This window comes from Maylandia zebra, linkage group LG12, assembly GCF_041146795.1.
Source record: "Maylandia zebra isolate NMK-2024a linkage group LG12, Mzebra_GT3a, whole genome shotgun sequence".
In the NCBI taxonomy this organism is placed as follows: domain Eukaryota; kingdom Metazoa; phylum Chordata; class Actinopteri; order Cichliformes; family Cichlidae; genus Maylandia; species Maylandia zebra.
The window spans coordinates 19,242,851-19,267,705 of NC_135178.1; the positions used below are offsets into that span (position 1 = coordinate 19,242,851).

Genomic DNA, 24,855 nt, shown 5'->3' on the forward strand with positions numbered 1-24,855 from the left:
GTTCATTCAGGAGCAGTGGCGTGGGCAACAGAGGGCTATTGAGCTCGCCTTTCAGTGCTGAGAAGAAAAAGAGGGGGGAAAGAAGAAGAAAACTGCATGCATGGTCATTAGGAAACCTTCTCTGGTGCATTTGGGCCTGCAGAAAGCCCCTCCACCCCCAGACCCTCTCCTCCCCTCCTCCCCCTCCTTCAGGATTAGCACTCACACAGAAACAACTTTTTGTGTGAAGCCCGGAGGGAAAATGAATCAGAGTTAGACGTTTTCTGTTACAGGTTCGGCAAACATCCCTGTGGCTGACCATGGCTCTGCCTGTTGTTGTATTCCTGTTGTCTCTCATTGCACTGGCTGCTGCATCTGCACCTGACTGTAAGGAGCTCGTAAAGCCTTTTATGCCAGAGGACCCCAAACAGGTAAGTCACCTAGTGTGTTTGCTTTCTCTGTCGTATTTACAACAATGATGCTGGAGTTTTTTTAAAACATGTAAGGACCTTATTTTATTTTTATTTTTTTTGTGCATCAAGGTGTTTGGAAAATGGATTTATGTGATGGGAGCTGGCGACCCCAAACAGTACCACAAAGCACTGGAGTCTCTGAAAAGCTCCTGGATAGACTTGTCCCCGACTTCCAGCGATCAGACTGTGACTTTGCGATGGGGAGATCACTGCTTGTGAGTTTGGTGATTATGTTATTTCAATATGTTAAACAGACTTATGTATTTAATGCAATTCAGTATTAAAAGCGAAACATTTAAATTTAGTTGTGAAAGCCAGATTCTGCCATGCCTTGTTGTTTCTCAGTAACCGGTGCATCACGGGGGAGGTAAATGCAACCATCTCAGGGATTGCTACCACATTTCGCAGTGAGTGAGCTACAGATTGATGAATTTGTCTTCACAACAGACAATAGATTTCTCGTAAAATAACCCAACACTGTACTTTGAAAGAAAATCTGTCAGACCACAAAGGGCACATCCTGCAGACTTGCTCTGACTGCCTCCTGTGGACCGACACCTTCCGAAATGGGGACGTCACTGGCAGATACATCCTGCAGTTCAGTGAGTCCTGCACTTCTCAGCACATCAAGTCAGGGCTGCAACCTGGATGTTGACATTCTCTCTTTGCTTGCAGCGAGGACAGGAAAAATTGATCCAAAACATGTGGAAATTTTCAAAAAACAACTTGGCTGCTTGAACTTCCCAGATGACTACCACAGCTATGATGGCAAAACAGGTCAGCAGCTATCCAAAAACCTCCAACGACAGAGTTTTAACTCCCACAGGGTGGAGATTCTGCCCTGCGAAATGTCATATTTAAGTGCAATAGTTTTTAGGTCTTCATTGTTTTTGGATCGAATCCATAAAATACAATGCACATGGTGAGGAAATGAGGCCACCGTTCTCCATCCTGCTCAGGGAAACGGTCACATTTTGTTTCTCTTTTTCCTGCAGAGCTGTGCCCTGATGACAAGGAGAGCACGCAGGAATAAAGAGGAGGCAACGAGATCCACAAAGCTGCATGCATTAAAAGAAAATACATACAGTGTCGTCGTATGTGCCGTCTGTATGCTCTGACGTCATGAATGCCAGGACGCAAAGTTATAAATGATTTAATCTCCTTTAAATATTTACTCACTGTAACGGCATCGTGTTGGGAAAACCACATCGACAGCTGTTTTTGTCATATCATAACACAGTTATTAAAACTGTTTTATTAACAGTGCACTAACTGTCATACCCATTATTCACTGGAAACACAGATGTGTTGAATATAAAATAAAAAGGTATTGTTAAAATGTTTTTCTTATTGTGGAATGAATCCAATATATTCCACACTGTCAAAGTGGTGATTACATTTTATGACTATAAAATAACAGAAGATAACTGCTTGCATGTACACACTGATGCTACCAATGTGCTTGTTCTGATACAAATAAACCCAGCACTACCACTGGGGTCTAAAGTCGGCACCACATCAAGTTTCATATTTCATCTAATCCACCTCATGCGCTTCTTGATAACAAACAGTTCGAGCAAACACAGAAGTAATCTGTTAAAGTGTGGATATGGCTGAGAGCCGAACAGTTTTTCAGTCCTCGTGTCTTAAGCCATCAGCCTGCTGTAATGGCTCCCCATTTCAGTCTGAACGCTCTCCATTTTGCACGATCTGCTGCTCTCTGTCAACTTGCTGGTTCTTGTGCTGCTTGTGTGTGAGCCGATCCCTCCCTGTCCCGGTCGCCTGCATCTGAGCAGAGTCACCACCTGCTTCTGGCACTGAGAGGACCCGAAGTAATAGAGGACCGGATCCAGACAGCAGCTGAAGCTTCCTATGCACATGGAGAGCAGGTATGCCTGGTAAGAACTGTTGCTAGCCTTGTGCGCCAGTTGAACGTAGTGAACCATGAGGATGATGTTGGTGGGGGTGAAACAGACCACAAACACCAGCAGGACAACCACAGCCATCACCACAGCGCGAGTCTTCTTGGAGCGGTTCTCCACGTTGGCTTCAGCCAGAGCCTGAATGATGCGTACGTAGCAGACAACTGTGAATATGAAAGGGATGAAGAAGAACACAGAGGAGTAGATGGGGAAGAAGTAAAGATAGTAAGACTGTAGTTTTCCTACGTCCTGCACATCATGACATGTGGTGATGCCCAGCGACGATACATGTAAGGTCTGTTCTGAGATCAGCAGGGGGCACACTCCTCCCAGGGATAAGAGCCACATAGCCGCGCACACAGCTGAAGCCGTCTGAGGGCTGCGCCACATGAGCGAGTTCATGGGGTAAACCACAGCCAGGAAACGGTCAATGCTGATGCACATCACAAGCAGGACGGAGCAGTACATGTTACAGTGGAAGGCAGCAGTGACGGCTCTGCACATGAAGGATCCGTAGATCCAGTTGTTGCCGTGATAATGGTAGGCGATCTTAAAGGGAAGGAGCAGCCCGAACAGCAGGTCAGCACAGGCCAGGTTGAGCATGTAGATCACCGCCGGCTTCTTGGGACGGATTTGGCGCACGAACATCACCGTGGCAAGAAGGTTAAGGGGCACGCTGATGATGAAGACGAAGATGTAAAGGGCGGGGATGAAACGTGTGGCCAAGCCACCCTCGAGAAATGCTTTGGTCTCCTCCGAGACATAATAGTGCTTCCGGGGATGATGGGGGTGAGGGGGGTGTACTTTTCTGGACTCCGTCGATCCTGAGCCTTCATCATCTAAGAGTGACAGGTCTAGGTAGTCTGCTGCATCATCTCCAACCATTACAAAGTGGCCAGAAAAAGTCCGCAAAAAGGGAGTGGAGCCTTAAAAGAAACAGGGAAATGAAGCAGAAATGTGGTTACGCCAAAGGGATGCACAACACTCTAAAAACATTTACACTAGGAGCAGTTTGGAAAAGCAGATTTTTTTTTATCTGATCAGATTGTTAAATGCATCTATCAGGTTCAAGCTCGTCCTAATGCCCCGATATTATTTTAGAAAGTCCGGTTAAGTAAAATAAACTCTCCAATACATTTATTACATGCATCCATATCATGAGTGTGATTCTTACCCAAAGGTTAACTCAAAATACATGAATGCATTTTCATTAAAAACAAACAAACAAACAAGTGTTTTCTCATAAAATACTGCAAATAAATAAATAAAATTAAAACTTTTTTGTATTAATTAGTTGACTAACCAGTAGAGATCACACGTTTCCGTGTCCCCACTGACCATTACTACAATTTAATTGATTTTAAATGTATAGAAAATGTAACTATAACTCAACTTTTAGTGCCAAAATACAATTATACGCACATTATTTTTAACTATAAATAAATTTATTCTATGAAGTACCAATATTTACACATCCTCCAGTTTGCTTTGAACCCAGTAACGCTATACAATTTACCTGCTACAAAATAAAATGTTTTTGACATGAGCACCAAGGAAGTGACATCACCGAGTCTCTTGAAGTGCAAAGAGAATCAAATGTCACTATATTATCTTACCTATTTATTTATTCACAGAACATTGTTGAGCTTTGTTGTTGCTTTAGTGTATGGGCTTTTTCTTTAAATTTTTTAGCAGCCTCTAAGGGTTAAAGTAATTTACCACAAACATTCAGGGCCAGTATTTAATTCCGATTGTATATTTGTCAGATGACATGTTGGATGTTTTTTTTCCTAGTTAAATTGCTCTAAGAATAAATATATTCATTCACTCCTTCCTGCGCAGTGATCTAGTTAAAAGTAAATGTTTAAACCGATCCTGCATGTGTTTCTGGTGGAGATACAAATACGTAAAGTTTACTCGAGCGCCAAGAGAGTACAAGGCAAACTGTAGACATCATCATCATCATCTTAAAGTCTTAGGAAAATTACTTACCATTTCCAGATGGGAGCGCAGAGCTTTGAACAGAAAATACAAACAAGCAAATTAAGAGGTGATGCATGGCTTTACTGTAAATCCTCCAAATATTTAGCAGGAGAGTGGAAATTATGTTTGCTGAAGAGCTGCTGAAAGTGCTGTTATTAAAGGCAGGAAACTCCACCTCCTCTCCAGCTGAACATTTCCTATCATTTAACAAAAACCATGAGTAATGTCACAGCGGCGTGGATCTTCAAGCCAAACGAAAGCCCAAGTAGGTTTTTCCAACAGGGTCAAAGGTTGCCAGACCAAAGGGAAAAGCACATCACTGAATATGAATGCATGACAAAAGCACCAAAACAACTACTACCAATAATAATAATAATAGTAATAATAACGATAAGAAGAAGGAGAAAAGGTTTGGGATGTGCAATTTATTATGAATATTGTTTAAGCATTAGACATCAATTATATAGCAACAACACTTATAAAAATACATCACATATAGCTTTTAAAATGTTCAAATGTTTATTAATTAAAAACATGTGTCTTTAAATTCTTTCATTAAAAAGGCACTACATTATTTCATACAGCCATGCAGGCTGCGCCGCTCCAGTTTCTGAAATAAGACCGTACTGGTTCGTCTGACATTTCCATCAAACTTCTCTCTTTTGAACAAGAAACATGAACATCACAATTGAATTCTTCAAAATATATTACATTTACAATCACCACGTGGGAAAGAAAAAAAATATAGGACACAAAGTGAACGATAAAGTTTCATTTTGGTGCGATCCATCAAATTATAGGCAGAAGAAACAAATCACGGCTGTTCAACAAACTCAGTACAGTCCAAAGGCACGACCAGGTTTCTCCCAACTCTGTTTTTTCTCTCCTTTATTTTCCGTAGAACTTCTTGTTCAGGAGGAAGATGAGTAAATTGACATTCACTTTGGCTTTGTCGAACATCTTCATGACCGCCACACCTTCGTACTGCAGCTGAAGGAGATCCTGCCAACATCAAACTGACTTGTTAATGCGCTGGTGCTACAAATACGCTACAAATGATATCATAATAAAACACATCACTAAGTTCTTTCTTAAGTCAGGCTCATGCTGTGCTGGCTTATTTCCATGACTATTCCTGCCAGTAGTCCATAGAGAAGAAAGGGAAATTCAACCATTTGTCACCAGGATTAAGTGTTGACGAGTGAGTTTTCTGAAGGGAAATGTTTACCTGGAAATGGAGCTGGACTTTTTCCATCTCGACCCCCATAAACTTGGCTTTCACCTCAAAGTCTCCAACTTCCTCAGTGGGTGAAATGTCGAACATGACATTTTTGAACCTGAGAGATAAGAAAAACAAAAGTGGACACCAGATGTGTGAGAGGATGAGAGTCCGTTTGAAATTATAGCTGAAATGTTGGAGAAGCTCTAAACAGACGTTTGACTGACTCCATAACAATGAGAGACGGCCCACAGACAAGAGATCCATTTGCTTACATTGTGCTCTTGACCACTAATGTAAAAAAGATCAAAAAACTGATAGTTGATTACATGAAGTCCAACAAAATGTAGACAACCTCGTTCTCATCAATGACACCGAGGTTGAGCAGGTAACAAGCGTTTCTTGCCGTTATCGCTGAGGACCTGACACCAGCTCTCTGATAAAGAAGACCGAATAAAGCCTCCACTTTCTGAGGCTGAAAAAGGCAAACATTTTGACAACTTCCACCTCTGCAGCAGTGTGGTACGGTACCTGCACTGTTGCTGACCAAAGGGCGCTGCAGCTGGCAGTAAAAGCAAGTGAGCACACTGCTGGTACCCAGCTTCCTGCCATCACATTTATTTAAAATATAGCATCTGGATAACATCACCTATGACCCCACTCACAATAGTCTGTTTGATCATTTCACAGGGGGGGAAACAGTACCGGTGTCTCAGGGCTTGCACTTTAACATTTGTTTTTCCTTCCCCGGACTGTAAATCTGTTAAACTATCGTCTCTCTGGCTCTTAAGCACTTTATCAAATGCACTCTATTAGACATAGAGCTATACACCGAGGTGTCATACACAGTGACTGGATCAGAAAACACCATCAACCAGCACTTTGCCAATAATAGAATACCAGTACTGTAAAACACTATTATGCTGCTATTTTATAATCATCTCATTATATTATATTTGCCTTTTCCTTCTTTATACTGTAGTGTAGTTACAGCTCTGCTTGTATAACGACAAATAACATGAAATCAAGCACCAAAAAGCGTCTGGTGTTGGGAAACCGTAACTTTTGTACCTTACAGCCAAGTTTACTGTAAGGTACGGTTAACAGACAAATAACCAAGATGTGACTGAACAAATGATAAATATAAATGGTAAATGGTCTGTATTTGTATAGCGCTTTACTTGGTCCTAAGGACCCCAAAGCGCTTTACACTATACACAATCATCCACCCATTCACACACTTGTGATGGCAAGCTACAGTGTAGCCACAGCCGCCCTGGGGCGCACTGACAGAGGTGATACAAATAACAATTTAAACAAATATAAATCGTTTAAATAAAAACACTAAATGTGTTTAACAGCTTCTGCAATGTAAAATGACATGTAATGATATGTAAGAAGGATGTTAGTACCAAGCCCTTTTCGACAGAACAGGTGAAGAACTGAACTCACTGGTTGGTCTGAAGTCCCTCTATCTCCAGGATGACTCCCTTCTCGTGCAGTTTTGCTGCAGTGTACTTCAGAGACTGGGGCTTCCACTTCTTACTGCCCTTATCTTCCCCTTTCCCGTCCAGTTTTATAGATCTGCGTGAATTCCTGGACCATACAAACACACCAAGGGACATGTGTTACCATTGAATCACAAGCTAAAATCATCCATCTTTACCCTAATGAGGTTTGTTATAAATTAGGATACAACTCACTTCCTGTTTAGGTTATCCAGGCAAGTCTTGATGTAGGCATCATAGTAGTTCATCTGTTCCTGGTAGAAGGCAGTTTTTGAGTTAAGGGCAGTCAGAGTTTGCTGGAGCTTCACGAGCTCGGCCTTCCTTCTCTGTCTGTAGCGCCTTTGGTATCGGATGTCCTGTCAAATACACATTTTAGCTTCACAAATACAGAATGTGGGTCTGCATCTTTAGCTGGGAAAAAGAGCTGCTTATGAACCTTTGATATTTCGTTGATGAGGTCCTGGTATTTGTTACTTGCAGTAGCAAGGCCAGCCTGCTCCAGGTTACGAAGGTTCCTGATAATCTTCCTCTTCTTCTGCTCGAGCGGTAACTGGCTGTCCTCCAAAAGCGCTGGGCTGCTCTTCAGACCCTCTGGTGTCTGAGCATCCTGGACTGCCCTGCGCTCAACAATCCTAGTATGCTCTGACTCCTTAAGGAATAAGTCGCATACGAAGTAACATAATTAATTAGACTGAGAGGCAAAGAAAAAAAAATCAAATGAATATGCTCCTTTGATGAATGAAAGTAGCTGGCAGGTATATATAGAGGAAAAACAAGCTGAGAAATGTAGATCACCTGTGCTGCAGTGGCTGGAGTCTCAAGAATTTCAGGTAAAGTCTCTCCATGTTGGATCCGAATCACATCCACAATCAGCTTTTTTGTCCTGATGTACACACACACAAAGATCAGATGTGACACATTAGCTTTTGTTTTATTTCACCTCACCAAAGTCACAAATATGTGCTTATGTTAATTAGTGTAACATCCGTTACCACCAAGTACAGAAGTAACCAGAGCACACACCCACATTTTACTCACACCTACTGCGCTAACTAGCATGCTAACACTTTAAAAATGTATCATTAAGTTTGGGGGCTTTTCACACCCTGTGTGTTCATACACCATTCTGCATTTAATCACTAGTTATTATTAAACCTTGGCTCCCCTCCACAGCATGACTTTTGTCTCTTCTCCATTAGCAGATGGCGGCCCCTCCCTGATGTTAAAAGGGAGTTTTTCCTTCCCACTGTCACCAAGTTCTTGGTTATTTATGGCCGTCTGATTATTGGGGGTTTTCTCCGACTCTGCAGGCACATTGAAGTGGCTGTTGTTGAAATTTGGTGCTAAATGAATAAAACACAACTGAACTGATGCCAAGCGCAGAGAAAAATGTGATTACTTTTGGCTCTATAAGGACTGTTATGTAAGATGAACGCTCAATACAGGACAGAATGTTAATCGCCTTCAAAAAAAAAAAAAAAAAATTTAAATTAAAAAATTATATACTGTATATTATCCCAAGGAGCTTGAGTCTTATAACAGACTTTCACAGCATTGATAGCAGGGTATGTTCAACTTTAAAAAAAAAAAAAAAAATTCAGACACATTTGCAATGTTTATTTTAAATGTCTGGACTACCATTTGTTGCACTAGCTGTGAACTGTGTCCGAGAATAAAGACAAAACCAACAATGCGTTAGAGGCAAGATAAGCCAGACCACGAAACTCCTTCCTTTGGAACAGGATATGATAGAAGAGCAGGAAAGACATGCAACTGAAAGATAGCCACAAAGAAACGCACAATGTGTCAAGAAGGGTTAAGTGCAGTGCATCATATAGGCAATACCAAACTATGTAGAAGATTTCTGAAGGAGTGTAATTCAGCGTCAAAGTTTTGCTTTAAATACCAATTACAGGGCTAAACACCTAAAGCCTAAGGATTAAAGTCTGTTACTGGACACACAGGAGTGTCTGTCTCAGCATCCTCCAGTGACAACCTTACTTTGTACTGAGGGTCTTTAAGTCTCTGTCATCTCCTTCCAGCAGCTCAAACTTGCTGGTTAGAGTGAGGGAGATCTCGGTCTTCGCCAGCTGACTCAGAGCACTCTCCCTATTTTGATCATTTGGGTCAACAGCTCCTTCACCTGGGAAAAAAAGCAGTACAGATTTCAGTCAACCTGTGACTAACTTGTGATTAATCAAAATACAGGTTTACTTGAGCGTACCGAGCAATGCCTCTACATCAGGGACGTCTCCGAGGTCCTGTAGCAGCTCATGCAGCAAGTCATTGCGTTCTGGAGAGATGGCGTCCAGATGTTCCAAAAGCAGCTGCACAAACACACATTTGATTAGTCACATCGAAAGTTTAAAATGTTCACATAAAATTAGTCATTGAACATATTAAACATTTTGAGATGAAGCTTGATAGATTTTCCAGTAAACGGAGAGCAGAAGCAGGATATAGCAAACAGCTCTTAAACGTCCTCTTACTAAATTTTATTACAGTCAGCGCCTTAATACATACCACAAGTATGAAACTGTGACTGTTTGGTTTCCAACATCCAGCTCAGTCCTACATATGCAACAGTACATTTATTTGTAGGTAAAAATCACATCCCCTTTTCAGCTGGGATTTTGCTTTTCTTCATATATTTGAACTACCTCAGTGTACGAAACAAAACTTTAGGGAACATCTGTCAAATTCAACAGGAAAGTCATTTCCATTTATAACAGATGGCAAAAAGACACAGCTGGCCAGAACCTACTGACATCCTCAATACTAACCCCTTTGAAAGGAAGTGTTCTGGAAACATAACGAAAGAAACAGGATGTCAAGTGGTGATGATGATAAGGGGACATAACGTACATATAACATATTCTAAAAACTAAACTTTGAGCTTGGAGCAAAATATAAACCCCTGCTAGATCTAATATCAATGTAATCTCAATAATATATTTTCTAGTAGCAGCAACAGTAAGAATGTCTGTTTCAAATAACAGTTTGTAGCATGTACAAGCATGCAAGACAGGGGCATGGAGAGACAGGGCAAGTCATTTAAGTATGAATCATGTAAAGTTTAATTATATCCTCAGGAGTAGCAGGAAGAATCTTTATCATTTTGCTTGGGTTTACCGAGTGTGTATTGATGATCTCCTCTATTGATATGTAGATGATGGGTTTGCTTAAGTTCACCATATCCGAGTATTCGTCAATATTAAACTTCTCCTCTGGTTCAGGGACATCACACGCCGACTGGAAAAATAACCTGGACAGAAATCAGCTGTTATTAGTTCTTCCAGAGCATGAACATGAACTTCCTGTGAAGTGCTCTGTATTGTTTTCCTCAGCAAGGTTAGCAGTTCATATTGACCTTTTCCAGTAAATGGACTGAGATTTATCGCGATTTTCAGAAATGATGAGTCAAACACAAAGTGAGGCAGATAACAGCACATAGCCGCCCAGCCTCTCCCATTTAGTTTGCTCTAGTCAGTCTGGAATTTGGTTGATTTTGTAGACACGCATGTCCGAACTGCTGACACGGCACAGCGGGCTGGCTTCTGCTGCCAGGATTCCCTCTACTTCCACCATGTCAGCTTAACGCGGCCAAACACGTTCATCTCCAGGGTTTACCATTCTTTGTTATCGGAAAGAAACTGGTTCTTCCTCCATCACACTTTTATCATGTTGTTTTGGATGAAAAGCTTACCGTATTATCAGTGATCTACATTGACCAAAACTAAATTATCTCCATAGACAAATCAGAGTACAGATTTGTGCCGTGTATTCCGCTCCTTACCTAAACTTCTCATATGTCTGTGATATGTAGTTGTTCATGGGCGTCATGTGTGCATTCTCGCCCTCAAACAGATTCTTGGCAGCAGCATGCTGGAGCATCTTTGCCACTGATCCCAGATTACGCCGCTGGTCTTGGTGGAGCTGCCCTCCTGCTGACAGGTCAATGATGTCAAAGCCATCTGGGGCCACAATGGCTGGGTTCATGTAGCGGTAATACAGCAGGTTACCTACAATCTGACATTTTTAAAAAAAGTATTATTTTCTCTTACCTCAGCAGGATCACAATAATAAGACCTATAGAGAAGACCATGCATGACTATGGAAATCAAACAAACAAACACACAAACACACACACACACCATATATATGTATATATTTAGACATTTGATACCTTCAACAGCTCATCCTCTGAGGCATCTGGAAACTTTTCATGGAGGCTGTTCTTCAGAACTTTAGCTATGTATCTCATGCCATAACTACATGCAAAACACAAAGCATTGATGGGACATGAAGCACAAACATGCACTCACATACTACATGGCAAAAACAAGCTCATGATAAGGAATGCATCTGATGCATCAATATCTGCATTAATGACTGCAAGTATTGATGGCTTTCAGTGTCTTCAGTATGTACCTTAATGTTTAAGATTTTAAATTGCATAACAGCTCCATCTAGTGGTCTATACACTCTAGACTGTGAAGATCGATGAGGCACAAAACTGGGTTACTATGGTAGGACTCGTGTCACACAAAGCACAAACAACTGGCCAGATGAGCGCTTGCATCATAGCAAAACTGAACAACAAACACTTAAGAGACCAGAAAATACACTACAAATAAAAATCATGGCATGAAAGAAAACTTTTAAACAGTTCAATACAATACAGGGAACTTAACCAGCAAAAGTCACAGAGCAGACAAAGGAAATTGGGCTTTGACAGCTCCTAAGACTTACGGGAGATTATCCAGTGAGGACACAATGGAGTTCAGGACCTTATCTGTGGCCGAACGCAGTGTCTGACTGGAAGCCTGCAGCCTGTTGCGTACTTCCTCATGTGACATGGCCTGCTCAGGAGTCACTTCGTAAGGCAGCTTGCTAAGGGGCAGCAGAAGATGCATGTGTAAAGTTCACTGCTTTATGCTTTTTGACCTGAATTTTAAATGCTGGATACGTCCGGCTAATTCAAAATTCAATTAGGATAACAAGCCATTTAAAAAATTTCTTCAGAAAGCTGAAATTTCAAGATGAGAAAAACACAAAATAAAAAAAATAAACTTAAAAAATTATCACATGAACTAAATAAACAGCTGAGAAACAAAGTTATTTGTTTTTACTCTACTTACTTTTGTCTCATAATAAAATTTATTTGATACCTGAAATATTTAAGTGCAAAAAGCCAGGGGGAACTAAGTATGATGGCAGTCTCCTTACCTGGCCTCTCCAGTAGCACTTTCCAGCTGGTTGACCCAGGCTTTGTAGACCTCAACAGGGTTTGTGTTGAGGCCTAAGCTCTTGTCCTCAATGATGTCTTTAATGACTGGAGCCAACAGCTGTCTGAGGGTGTTGTGACCACGTGCACCTCTGTTGAAGCTCACCACCATCTTGATAACTGTTGGATTGCCTGTCACTATGTCCTGGATCTGGTCCACCTTAGAACTGAGACACGCAGAGAAGATAGTAAAGGACTTTATAGGCACTCATTTACCGTTAGTAGTAGGTTATAATTGAGTAAAATAAGTGTAAACTAGCTACAGTGAACTCTCATGGTATAGCATTATATGGAGCCACAATACTCACTTGATTTCCTCTTCTAGAGCAGTCTTGAAGAGTTTGAGCAGCAGGTATTCCTCTCTCTGGTTTGAGGCATAGTTGTAGAGTGTGAAGATCACAGTGTCCATAAACTTGGTGGACTTGTTTTGGGGCATCTGGAAGATCAGCTTAGCCAGGTAGGATGGATTGGTCTAAAGATAATGGAAGAGAAAGCAAGCACAGCGTTAGGCGACTAGAAGTGAAACTGAATGAGTTCATTTAAAGTTGATGAGGCAGAGTAATGCTTCTTTTCCAATGGTTTGGTGACACTGAAGTTGTCCTTTACTGTCTATTGAGTTTAGAACCAAATGTAGTGGAAATTGGACACTATTCCCCCACTATACCCCCCCCCCCCCCAAAAAAAAAAAAAAAAAAAAAAAAAAAAAAAAAAAAAAAAAAACAAAAAAACAACCCACGGGGGATGAATTATACAAGTTGCATCTGCGAATTATCTACAAATATCTTCCAAATAACTTTGGGACCAGCAGTATTTTGAGTCTTTTCAGTTGAAATGCCATGACTGGTTTTATATCAAGAACTGGGCGAGTGGAAAAGAAATCAGACACATTTTTCATACCTGTAGTAGATAAAAGAGATGTTGGTAGGCCTCGAGTTTCCGTCTTTTGCCTTTACTCAGGCCCTTAATACCGAGTCTGTCTCCTGCCGTCGGGTCATCTTTACTCGCCTTATTTTTCTTGCTCTTCATTTTCTTATTATGGGACACAACATCCTTTTCAAAGAAACAAAGTTAAATAGGAGTTTGGCTGGATAATAGATAAAGAAACTTCTTCAGATTTTAGTGTCAACAACATTTTACTCAAACTATAAATGATTTCAACCCATTTTTATTAACTTTCCGTTTTCCTGTCACGTATTAATTAGAGGTGACGGCAACCTGCAGAGTGATCCTGTTCTTCACTAGCAGTCCAATCTTTATATCCATTAGGTTCAAGTCTTTCTCCATCTGTTGATTGGAGCGAATCTTTGTGACTACTTCCTCCCGAAGCCGTGTCACTTCCTGCTCTTCCTGTAGATCCAGAGGGCTCTGCTCCAACAAGTGGACAAATTTACGCACCACTGACAGAGGAGGATCCTTGGCTCCAGCTGAGAGTTGGTGTAAAAAATAAAGTCAGCAACAAATGCAATTTGCAAGTTTATCCTTCATCATGTTCTGCATTTATATTACTGTCTGTGCTTGTCAGCTGTGTTTTTCATATTATATATATTATCATCAGAACTGAACAATATTTTTGGCTTGACTGTGAGGAAAAATTGGGGGAAGAAAATTGCAAATAATGTGGTTGTTCAAAAATTTGTGACTCGCTGTAAGTTGCAATCCTCTAAAACTGGCGAAACATGCATCAAGACCATAATTTCATATTCAAACGCAGATCTAAATTCTTTATGACTCACTTAGCGTCCTGTAGTCCTCTCTGGCTTTGTTGGCCTTCAAAAAAGCTTGGATTTTCACAATTTCTTTTTCCTAAACACAAAAATGAATCAGAGTTTTAGGAAGCATGAAAACAAACCCAAATCCTGCACCTGAGTAATGGCAATGAAGTATTACTTACATGATCTTTGAAGAACTGTTGCCTCTGATTGTATTCACGTTTTGCTTTCCACATCTTTACAAAAGACTGGATCTAAATAAAATAAAGTATTTATTAAACAGTTATAAAAAAATATATACCAGGCGTTTGATGCAGCAGCTATGTTGCTAATGTTATTCACAGGTCAATTAGTGTTAATAAGTGTTAAAAATCCCAATTAATATTCTCCTGTTTCAGTCTGTCATTCATAACAAAAATAATTCATCACCTTGACAATGGAAGCAACATTTTTCTGAAGCAAATTCATCCTCTCTTTATACACTTTCCTCTGTTTGTAACCTTTCCAACAAGCCTGCAAAAAAAGGAAAAACTGAGACAAACATGTACAAGCAACAAGTTCGGCATCAGCTTCACCACAAATCAGTTTATGAAGCTTAGTCATGAAGTTTAGACATCAGTTTTCTAAAGACATTGTTGTCATTGTTGGTTTGTCTTCTAAGAAGATGCAAACAAAAATATGCAGTCAGTACAGTGGTTGTAATTTAATGTAAGTATATAGCTACCTTTGCTTATGATTTGTTTGTGCTTGGATAAGCCCTAGACATCCAGAATCAATGAGGAATATTTGACTAATTACTAAGTACACTTTATAGAGGTTCTATAAGCTACCTGCAGTTTTATGACATGTGGTTCTTGCTGATGCAGATACTCCATTCTCTGGACGTGCTTCTTCCTGACCAGGTAACCTCTGACTCTTGCCTGCAGCTTGGTCACAAAGCACTCATTGGCCAGCCATAGCTGTTCCCTGTTATACTCAGCAGTCACACAGGTCACCACATTCTGAGGGAAAAACCAAGAATACCCCACAGCAGCATGAAAATTGTTTGTTTAGATGCAATCCAAGTATAAACAAATCTCACTACTGTTAAAGTAAAAATGAAATCAGCTCAATCAATGGGAAATGTTAAAGCTTTATAATCAAGGGGTAGCACCTGGATTTCTTCTTTACTGAGATGTCCGCTGTTCTGTTCAAACCCTTCAGGCTCCTCCCAGGTGCCCTGTTCAGTTTCCAGGTTATAGAAATAGTCATATTTGTCCTTGATGCAGTGTTTTACCCACACACCATCAGTGCTGCCTGGAGGAAAGCAGAAAGTGCTTTTTAAAAAGTCTGTTGGTGTAAATCTGACACAAATTCTCAACTTCTCACTGGAGTTTCTTGAACAGAAAGCACACTTGCTGTCCCACAGATGTAAATCCTGTTACCTTTGGCAGCACCGTCTCTTTGTTTCTGTGAAAGGTCATCTTGGTACGTGTCAGCACATTCAGGAAGAACTGCTCTCAGCCCTACACTGGGAGCCTGCAAAGCCTCCAGTGTATTCTGGGAGTCCCCCTCATTCACTGTCTTGTTAATATGAGCTACTGCTCCAGACACTAGCAATGCAAAGCAAAAAGAAAAACCACTGGTGTCAGCTTCACAACGCTATTGGGTCAAATAAAACAACAGTATACAGTAAAAGTACAATGTGAACACACCGAGTAGTGTACAGGAAAATAAATTTAAATGAATTAGACATCAAATGAATTACATTGACATTTTTTATTGTTTTTTTTTCAATAGTTCATTTCTACGTCCGCCTCGCTATAGCAACAAGAAACACTGGATAAGAGCATCTATAAGGCATTATGTGACAGTTATTCATGGAAACAAATCGCAGATCAATTTGAAGAATTAATCAGGCTTTACGAGAACATACATGCGAGAGCCTCCTTTTCATCCTGGTTGGCTGTCAGTATGGCCTCTTGGATTTGGTCCAGCCACAGCACTGCAGATTCATCACCGGAGCTCTACGATCAGGAAAAAGAACAAAGATCATTCCTCTTCATTTCAGAAGACAAAACTCAAACTCACTCAAACAAGGCGTTATTAGTAGCTTGTTCATCGTTTCTAAAATATTTAAAGCACCCAGAACCAAAATAATGTGGAAAGTTTTAAGTTTGTGTACATTTACTGTACCTGAAATATTTTCCAAAGTCAAACTGGGATTGTGGAGATATTTAATAGAGATAATGATCGCATTATAGAGAACCAGTGCCAGGAACCAGTCGAGACAAATAAGGAAAAGTTGACAAAAGATGACCTGCAACCATATCCTAGCCCACCACTTAAAGCAATGACCTCAGTCTATAATGGGCTCAAAAGTCAGAACAAACACAGCATGTTTATTCAGCTTGATCCTTATGTTTGTTCTCAAGCTAATTTTAGACAACATCAAGGGGTGCATCATCGACCACAAGACCATCAGGAAGGAAGTCGCTGTTTACAAAACACTGAAGCAGTCTGAAAGTAAAGACATTACTTGTGCGTTTCACGCACTCCTCATATATTGAGGGTGTCATAAGAGATATTACATGCGTGATGTGATGTGATAGCGCAAGCCAGAAGAACATAGCAGTCCTTCAAAAGCAGCACAGCATGGAGGCAAGACAGGAAGAAAGAAAAACACTGTCCTGGGAAAACACTTTACTAAATGACCATCTTCAAGCACACATTTCACTTCCTTTATTGCATTCATGATGTAATTGCTACACATTTTATGTTGTCTGAAAACCAGCTTCTAATTCACTAGGCTGACAAACACCAAATCCCATTTTAACAAAAGTAATAAAACCAAAACCAGTCAAATGTCTTAAATGAACCAAACTCCTTGGACAAACACGATAAACAGCTCTGTAAACCATTAAGTAGTTTTTTCCCCCACTCCAGTGATTCAGAGGGCTGTGACTGACGCAGACAGCAGGGAATTCAGTTTTCAAGTCTAGGCAGGAAACATGCTTCTGTATACACTGCCAGGAAGCTGAGTTTGAGCTCACACCATTATCAGCTCGACCGCTGCACTGAAGAGATGCAAAACACAAAGTTTTACTGGTGGAAAACTCCTGACAAGAAGCAAAACCAAGAGGGCTGAAGCCTAATTAACTGGGAAATACTGGAATATCAACTTAACGGTGACATGTTTGACCTCATGCCAGGACTACTCATTTGTTTGATGGCAGTGCAGACCAATCAGCTTGATGGTAAGTTTCTTAAGTTAACACATTACTAAAAGGATAACTCTTTAAAAAAAAAAGAAAAAGAAAAAAGCTTAAATCTTGTAGAAAAAGTACATTTTGGTATCCAACAACTGGGAAAGCTCTTTTCCCAACTCAGACTCACAAAATAGAAAACCAAAATTACTTCTTTAAAACAAAACAAAAAACCTTCAGAACATTTTGGTACAAAAGAAAAAAAACTTTTTGCATGAAAGTTGGTTTGAAGGTGTAAAAACTGTTTTCTACTCTTTACAGGAAACAAAAACAGGACCAAAATCCAACCTCACACAGTGAATCCAAGGACCTTTAAGGCCGACTATAATGACACAGGCAGAAACTTGCATGTGAAGCCAGAGGATCCAGTGACAGCCTATACCACAGGGGTGCTCAGCACCTGGGTCATACCCTCATCGTACATCCTGTCTATGCTGGTGGGCATCCCCTCCAACGGCTACATTCTGGCCTTTCTCAGAGTCCGGCTCAGAGCACAGTCCTTTTCCACAGTCGTTCTTCACCTGAACCTGGCGCTGTCTGACCTGCTGCTCCTGCTTTCCCTTTCGCTGCGTGTTCACTACCACTTCAATGGGAACAACTGGATATTTGGGGAAACCTCCTGCCGGCTGATTACGGCTTTGTTTTACGGTAATGTTTACTGCTCAGCTCAGACCATCGCGTGCATCAGCCTGAACAGCTACCTGGCTGTGGTCAAACCATTCATGTACAGGAGACTTGCTACGAAAACACTGGCGGTGTGGACGTGCTTGGTTATATGGTTCCTGTTCGGGGCTGCTGTTGTGCCTGAGCTCCTTGTCAGGCAGAGTTACAACATCTCCCAGCTGGGGATCACAACATGTCATGATGTACTTCCCCTAGACGAAAAATCACACTCCCATCTGGTGCCATATAGGCTGATGCTTATCTGTCTAGGCTTTATAACGCCCTTCCTCTTTTGTATCTATGCCCATGTGGCTGTAATTTACCATCTAGGTCAAAGTGCTTGTGACTGGAAGCCATTTATCAGAGTCAGCACTCTGGTTTTCAGCATCTTCTTGGTGTGCTTCTTGCCCAGCGGAGTCCTGCATATGGCCCACTACATCCGCCTGTTTTCCGGTGGGGAGGACAGCCTGTATGGATACTTTAGAGTAGCTGTGTGTCTCTGCTGTTTCCACAGTTGTCTTGATCCCTTCCTGTGTATGCTTATTTCCAAGACAGCGGCTTCAGAACTACAATTTATTTCTCTCCGCGAGATATCTCCGAGACAAGCAGTTATGACGTGATACTGGACATGTATACAAAAAAAACAAAACAAAACCCAAGCCTGGACTATTGTTGGAACACAGCAGGAAGTCACAAGGGAAAATGACAAACTGAAGACCGGACATTGTGGTTAACATTAGGCTGTATCCACGTTACATCCAGAATCAGAAACTATTAATGTGGCCATAGTGTTATTTGTTTCCATGTATACTAAAAACATGTTTTATGTGTCATGTTTTGTTCATTTTTTCATTAAAATTATATCCAAAAGTCAACAATACTTTTTGTAAACGATATATCCGTTACTTTAAAATCAAGATTGAGCAATTCAGATAGATATATACATGACCTAATGTAAAGAAGTGACATAGGATAAAAAACTGCTGTATAACAAAACTAACAGGACAAAGTTATGACACGGTTTAAATAATGATTCATGGAGGAAGTGGGGGTGCTTACTGAACCTGCTTTGCTCGCCCTTTCCTTCCAGGGGGAGTCCTCTACCTCCTGATCTTAATCATCATCCCGTGCCTTCTCCTCCCTCTGCTTCTCTGACAACACATCACCCACGCACGTAGGGTCTCAGGGGGGACATGAGCTGCATAGGTTGGTAGGGCCATTCACGTGGCTTTGCTGGCTGTGCAGTCATATGTTTCTCATTTTTAATTACCACACAGTAAGGGTGGGAGATAATTCAAATATACTCGATGTATTGCAAGTTTTTCCACTCACGATAGTTAAAATGGCTTTATAAATTGCCATGGCAATATTAAGCTGTCTGCATGCAATTCCCTGTGAGGTTTTTTTTTTCCTCCCACATGCTGCACAATCATTAATTCCCCTCCCTCCCAAACAGAAAATTTTCTACCTGGCGCACTGCGCTGAGCATGTGTGTTTATATCCTACCGGACGAGCGAGGGAATGAGACTCGCTGAACAAAATGCGGTAATTTGCAAAACGTGCCGTAAACATTTGCCGCAAGAGGAAGCAATACCACGAATTTATTCTACCAGCTGAAAAGTTCTCCACTACAAAATTAAGACTTTTTAAACTCCACATGTCAACGTCTCCCCACACACCAAAGAAAACATTAAATAAACCAGCTGTGATACTTGTGACTGTTCTATGTCAGTCGTTTTTATAGTCACTATCTAGACTTTTGTTTCTGTAATTTGAGGTCATCAAATTTTTTATTTTATTATTTTTATGTGTTGTAAGCTCAAAAGAGCACCTTTTTAATTTCAATTGTTTTATTTTGTCTCGTGAATTCTTGCTTGACGTCTTTTGTTTGTTGAAGGTCGAGTGTTGACCACAGAATGAGTAATTTATGAAAAACCTCTGTGTGCAACTGATGGTTAAAAACAAAATACAACAACAACAAAAATTGTTGTTGTTGTTGTTGTTGTTGTGGCATTGTTGCCGTACACAGACACTCACATCCTCTCACACACACACACACACAGCAAAATTCTATATTTGTGTCCCTCCCTCTGTTTTGTCTTTCAGTTGCTGCATATCATTTAAATGTGTGCTTTGTTAGCGAGTTGGAGACCGAAATGCCCGTTTACTTCACCCTTTTTTTTTTTCTCTTTCTATCTTTCACCAACCTGGCATCACCCCCAGCTTAATACCCACACAGATAATAATATGAATAATAAAATAAAATGAATAATGACCCAAAAACAATTACAAGAGTCTATGCCCCTCTTAGGAAAGCAAATGTGCTTTCCACAATAAAGCATTCAGACCATGATCCTGCTTGCTGCACAGGACAGGTTTAAATAATAAAAAAAACTTACAAAATGAATAAATAAACAAAATAAGGATTCGTTCAGCTATAATGACGTTTTCCACAATATCTAGCTGTGGATGGTGCAAGTATATTTTTCTACTCAAATTCGAAATGACTAAAGAAATGTTCGCCTACCTGGCAGAGAAGTTGTTTGGTATTTTGAAGGACATCATGGTAGTGTTTGGCTGTGGCTGGGTTCACCCCCGACAACTTGGCTGTAGGGAGGAGGAGGGCTGCAAGGGTCTGCTCATGATCACCTGAGTTTAGTGCCTCATTGATCTCAGCTATGGCTATGATTCCTGTAGGTGGAGGACCAAAAAACAAAAACACAAAAGCCTCTCAGACAAGTTAAGAGCACAGATTGTGTTTCATTTTTCAGTGTAAGACGATGCCTAAAAAACTGTTCTAAGGTTTCAAACAGCTGTAATTTGAGAATATTCCTGAAACAGTGGGAGTATTTTGAGCACCTTTACGTCATGTCCACCTCAGCAAACTGTGTAGTTTTACGCCTTTTTGAGCCTCAAGGAAATTATTTATGTTTGAGCAGTTTGCAGTTAATCGTTTGTTATTCTCAAAATTACAATTTAGATTGGGTGTGATATCGTAGCTTGACTCAGTGTGATGTCTGATATGGTTCTCTTAGCAGACAAAAGCACTTTAAGGAATCACCAGCACCTTCAGGTTTCAGTCCAGGCATGAGTAATTGTCACATGTCTGTCTGAACTGTACATGTCTGTGAGCTTCTACATGCCTCATCTCTCTCTACGTACAACATATCGCCGTATGTTACTCAACAAAAGATCACTGTGTATTAGTTACATTTACAGCAAGTATCAAATCTCCTGCTTTTATTAAGTGGCCAGTTCTAGTTTTGTTATGTGCAGATATGTTCTAGCAAAGTTTAGAGAACTGACATTGTTTTACAATGTACGAGGAGAAACAAGGAGAAGCCTAATGATTCATTCAGTAGTCACCAAATTGCATAGCAAATTGATTAGCTGCACAGGGCAAAACACTTGCTAAAATATGTAAACTAGAAGAGGAAATCAGCAAGACGTTCTTACGTTCATGCTCTTCTTGGACCTGAACATTCACGGTGTCGATGCATTTCTGGACATCATTCCAGGTTAGAAACTCTTGGCCCGTGGAAAGCGCCTCAGCTCGCTCTTTGATAAGCATGTCAGAATACCTGAGGAAAGAAGGACTTATGTAACCAGAAATTGTTTGGATGCGCAAATACATTATAACTTAATTTTTAAGTCATAAATAAATAAAAGAAAAAACTATGACATTACAGCAACAACAAAACACTCATGGGTGTAATTTTTGGTGTCCTCATAGCCTGCCCACCACAGCACAGCTGCATTTAGCACTTTAGCACCACAGCTGAGCAGACAGCAGTGTGGAACCAAGTGTTGTCTGTATTGTAAACTGATAACTTTGTGAAGCAAATCGTTAACCTTATAAGCTTATAAGTGTCCCGTCATACAGTACAGCAGGACAAATGTCTGAGAGGAACCAAAAGTTACACCAACCTGCTACCCATTTTTAGACATAAACTGATTTTTGTTCATGTGGTGCATTCAATATACCAAGCAACTAACAGACTAGAAGAAAAATCATCATACAGAAAAAAAAAAGCTCTGCAGATTTTATCTGGTCAAATTAGTTTTTCTCCCCCTCAAACAACCACCAAAGGGATTTTGGGTTTCTTCCCAGGATGAAATTGGGGGTCTTTCTGTTGTTAGGTGAATGTGTAAATCACTAAAAATTCACATATTGTATGTTCTTGTTAGTATAATATAAATTAAATGCTATTAGGTTAAAACTACCACAATATGGTTGAACTGTTATGTTTAACTACCAGGGATTCGTTTTTTAACTATTAGCTGCTGCACAAAGTGACCGAGATAAGTAAAGAGTTATTTATTAGCAGTAATGTTGATAAGAAGTTGGGTAAAGTAGTTATATATTAAAAACTGCCATAAACATGTTGTATAAACATTCTGCAATAAATCACAATAACTCTTCTTTATGGTCTCTGTGTCGTTTCCACAGCCTGACTTAAAAGTAGATGAATCCACTAAATGGGAACACTGGGGGGGAAGGTGAGTAAACAATAACACTTCCTTTTGCTTCCTCATCTATCCTGCGGCTATCTTACCTGTTAAGGTTGTCTTGGTCTATGTTGGTAAAGCCCAGGGGAGAGTCTGTTAGCTGCTCAATCACAGCCTGTGGGTCTTTGGTGTCTAGTACTTCATTCAGCACTGCGACAGCTGACAGCATCTCTACAGCTACACTCAGTTCCTCGTGGCTCAGTCCAGACTGAAAAACATAAAATACTGGATCAGAAAATTGTTGCCTGCAGAGTGTGTGTGTGTGCGCATGTATATACATGTATATCGCTGACCTTGTCAATACCCATCAACATCCATGTGCACAGAGTAAAAGTCTGAAACATGCCTCACCCGTCCCCCTTGTAGCTGCAAACTGAAAAGCTCAGCCTGGTAGAGGTTGGCAGCAGTTTGGTAGACAATTGGCAGCTGTGCCTCCGGGTTCATCAGCTCCTCCACTGTTTCCAAAGCATTGCCCAGGCGAATGGCTGTATTGACTCTTGCAACTGCTTCAAGTTCTGATTAAGAAAATGACAACAAAGTCGTGTTTTACATTATAACTTGGAATCAATTCCCCAAATGAACGAAAACAGTATTTCGTACAACCTTATACATGATGTTCTGAAGGACCTTTAAGAACCCATATTAAATACTTATCATGAGTCGTATTTGGGTGATTAGGTAGTTTGAATTTTAACTCATTAGTAAACAGCCCGAAGTTACAAAAGCCACTTACTTCGTTTCTCTGCTTCGGCAAAGTCATTGCAGGAGCTGACAACTCGCTGAATCTCTTCCTTGTCCAGAATCTGGACCCTTCCACCTTCCTGAAGAAGAAACATTAGATTACACTAAGCAGATATCCAAAAAGACCCCATTAAAGAAATGGCTCGTTTTTCTTTGCATTATGACTTGATTATTTTTATTATTTGAAGGTGGAGTTAGATATTTCATGTGAAAGCAGGCCATTGCTCACTTGTAACAAATGCTTGGATAACAAGAAGACCACAAAGTCTGAAATATGGATCTCTCTCTCTCTCTCACACACACTGCTGGAATTAAATCCAACAACTGAGCAAACAAGCTCTGACTCTGTATACCTTAGATTTATGCTGACAGTAGTTGGTAAAATGTTCCAGATACCACCGGCTGTTTGACTCCTGAACACCGAGCAAGGCCAGCACGTTGAGCCTAAGCGCAGCCAGCAGAGCAGCTTGATCCTGGCTCGACACAGCATGATTCACCTGCCTTATAGCTTCCTGGGCTGGAGACAGGAAAAATAAAGACAGTGAGCAGATCCTTTTTAACTTTAATATTGTTTTGATTAACTGTGTAATTGTGCTGCATAATCTGATTTAACAGATGTTTAGACCTAATACCCATAAAGGCCCATCTCACACAAAGACAAAAACATCTGCGACACATGACCGTGTTTAAGTGAGAATGTGTGTAAAGCAAACATAGGGAAGTTCTTACTGTTGACAAGATCAATGCATGTCTGGATTTCCTGTTGATTCAGCAGCTCCTCATAAACATCTCTTTCTTCAGCAGCAACTGAGGACCGCTAACAGAGGGAGACAAAGAAAATATAATCACATTATATGCATATAATTGTTTAAAAAAAAAACAAAGCGCACTATATTTTAGCAGGTTGTATTTACTGCCTCCCATTCTCATTTAAATTGGTGTGGTAATATCAATTAAAAAAAGAAAAGAAAAGCTAGTGCTACTGTTTGCACAGCGTTTGTAAAGAGAATGGGAGGAGAGGTGCTGGATGGCGTGGAGCGTTAGGTAAATACAGCTTACAATGCAGTCACTGGAATGTGCTGGCAAAGCCTGTAGAGCACATCAGCGCAGGCAACCATTTTCAGATGTCCGTGCAGTTCTCGAGTTAATATAGCTGCCACATACATATCACACTTCTTTATATTCCTTTGGAAAATGTCTCAAATAACACACATGATTCAGAAATTTCTAGAAACTACATTCAGACATACAGCTCTTAAAATCTGTCTGTGGTCAGCACGTGTGCTCTTGAACACAGAAAACATGTCAACCTCAGCAGCAGTAAGAGGTGTAACTTAATCAAACCTGCTTACATGGTTCAAGGTTGGTTCAGGTTAAAGGGGTGAGGACAATTTTAACAAGGCTGAAGATGAGAAAGTTGCATTGTTTTATTTTTTCCATCTAAAAAATAATTAAAAAACAATTATAAACCAAACGGTGGCTCTAAAACCAAGGTGTGAACAGTCGATAGAAAATATTGATGGATCCTCTCCAAGATGATGTTTTCCCAAATTACAAACCTTATGAGTGTTTATAACACTCATAATTCCTTTGCCTCAGTGTATGCTGGTAAGCAAT

At 40.4% G+C, this 24,855-nt stretch overlaps 4 protein-coding genes across 5 annotated transcripts in view; 2 read left to right on the top strand and 2 right to left on the bottom strand.

Annotated features, from left to right (window-relative positions):
• The first annotated feature begins 104 nt into the window (after window positions 1-104).
• Window positions 105-1,795, top strand: LOC143421483 (uncharacterized). The gene is made up of 6 exons (XM_076890809.1): window positions 105-410; window positions 522-667; window positions 798-859; window positions 944-1,054; window positions 1,128-1,229; window positions 1,448-1,795. The coding sequence occupies exons 1-6, from the start codon at window positions 300-302 to the stop codon at window positions 1,483-1,485; spliced, it is 570 nt and encodes a 189-aa protein (XP_076746924.1). The 5' UTR covers window positions 105-299; the 3' UTR covers window positions 1,486-1,795.
• f2r (coagulation factor II (thrombin) receptor) lies at window positions 1,590-4,496 on the bottom strand. Its single transcript, XM_004544443.6, has 2 exons — window positions 4,367-4,496; window positions 1,590-3,300 (listed from the first exon to the last, which is right to left on the bottom strand). Exons 1-2 carry the CDS (start codon window positions 4,431-4,433, stop codon window positions 2,099-2,101), a joined length of 1,269 nt encoding a protein of 422 aa, XP_004544500.3. The 5' UTR covers window positions 4,434-4,496; the 3' UTR covers window positions 1,590-2,098.
• A 267-nt stretch (window positions 4,497-4,763) lies between these two features.
• The window catches only part of iqgap2 (IQ motif containing GTPase activating protein 2), a 37,681-nt gene continuing 17,589 nt past the window's right edge, over window positions 4,764-24,855 (bottom strand). For both annotated transcript variants that reach the window (XM_014414018.3, XM_014414017.3), the window contains 30 exons: window positions 23,968-24,055; window positions 23,592-23,755; window positions 23,231-23,318; window positions 22,849-23,012; window positions 22,545-22,705; window positions 21,445-21,569; window positions 20,516-20,679; window positions 15,996-16,086; window positions 15,505-15,672; window positions 15,234-15,376; window positions 14,911-15,081; window positions 14,510-14,593; window positions 14,263-14,334; window positions 14,105-14,174; window positions 13,587-13,795; window positions 13,269-13,421; window positions 12,680-12,843; window positions 12,314-12,538; window positions 11,837-11,977; window positions 11,271-11,355; window positions 10,881-11,113; window positions 10,217-10,349; window positions 9,309-9,411; window positions 9,086-9,227; window positions 7,880-7,967; window positions 7,521-7,733; window positions 7,280-7,440; window positions 7,029-7,172; window positions 5,586-5,694; window positions 4,764-5,359 (listed from right to left, as the gene is read on the bottom strand). In XM_014414018.3, the coding sequence (XP_014269504.3) occupies window positions 5,246-5,359; window positions 5,586-5,694; window positions 7,029-7,172; window positions 7,280-7,440; window positions 7,521-7,733; window positions 7,880-7,967; window positions 9,086-9,227; window positions 9,309-9,411; window positions 10,217-10,349; window positions 10,881-11,113; window positions 11,271-11,355; window positions 11,837-11,977; window positions 12,314-12,538; window positions 12,680-12,843; window positions 13,269-13,421; window positions 13,587-13,795; window positions 14,105-14,174; window positions 14,263-14,334; window positions 14,510-14,593; window positions 14,911-15,081; window positions 15,234-15,376; window positions 15,505-15,672; window positions 15,996-16,086; window positions 20,516-20,679; window positions 21,445-21,569; window positions 22,545-22,705; window positions 22,849-23,012; window positions 23,231-23,318; window positions 23,592-23,755; window positions 23,968-24,055 (4,170 nt within the window). In that variant the 3' untranslated portion in view covers window positions 4,764-5,245. The remainder of the gene's footprint in view (window positions 5,360-5,585; window positions 5,695-7,028; window positions 7,173-7,279; window positions 7,441-7,520; window positions 7,734-7,879; window positions 7,968-9,085; window positions 9,228-9,308; window positions 9,412-10,216; window positions 10,350-10,880; window positions 11,114-11,270; window positions 11,356-11,836; window positions 11,978-12,313; window positions 12,539-12,679; window positions 12,844-13,268; window positions 13,422-13,586; window positions 13,796-14,104; window positions 14,175-14,262; window positions 14,335-14,509; window positions 14,594-14,910; window positions 15,082-15,233; window positions 15,377-15,504; window positions 15,673-15,995; window positions 16,087-20,515; window positions 20,680-21,444; window positions 21,570-22,544; window positions 22,706-22,848; window positions 23,013-23,230; window positions 23,319-23,591; window positions 23,756-23,967; window positions 24,056-24,855) is intronic.
• Window positions 17,072-19,424, top strand: f2rl2 (coagulation factor II (thrombin) receptor-like 2). Its single transcript, XM_004544447.5, has 2 exons — window positions 17,072-17,316; window positions 17,587-19,424. The coding sequence occupies exons 1-2, from the start codon at window positions 17,253-17,255 to the stop codon at window positions 18,606-18,608; spliced, it is 1,086 nt and encodes a 361-aa protein (XP_004544504.2). The 5' UTR covers window positions 17,072-17,252; the 3' UTR covers window positions 18,609-19,424.

What these genes read in the sequence shown, in the direction of transcription:
- f2r (XM_004544443.6), bottom strand. Translation starts at nt 4,433, where the DNA reads ATGCATCACCTCTTAATTTGCTTGTTTGTATTTTCTGTTCAAAGCTCT. An exon ending in TGCGCTCCCATCTGGAAATG is followed by an intron (nt 3,301 to 4,366) that starts GTAAGTAATTTT and finishes GTTTCTTTTAAG; the next exon opens with GCTCCACTCCCTTTTTGCGG.
- f2rl2 (XM_004544447.5), top strand. Translation starts at nt 17,253, where the DNA reads ATGTTTGACCTCATGCCAGGACTACTCATTTGTTTGATGGCAGTGCAG. An exon ending in GCAGACCAATCAGCTTGATG is followed by an intron (nt 17,317 to 17,586) that starts GTAAGTTTCTTA and finishes TACTCTTTACAG; the next exon opens with GAAACAAAAACAGGACCAAA.
- LOC143421483 (XM_076890809.1), top strand. Translation starts at nt 300, where the DNA reads ATGGCTCTGCCTGTTGTTGTATTCCTGTTGTCTCTCATTGCACTGGCT. An exon ending in TGCCAGAGGACCCCAAACAG is followed by an intron (nt 411 to 521) that starts GTAAGTCACCTA and finishes TTGTGCATCAAG; the next exon opens with GTGTTTGGAAAATGGATTTA. An exon ending in CAGCTATGATGGCAAAACAG is followed by an intron (nt 1,230 to 1,447) that starts GTCAGCAGCTAT and finishes TTTTTCCTGCAG; the next exon opens with AGCTGTGCCCTGATGACAAG.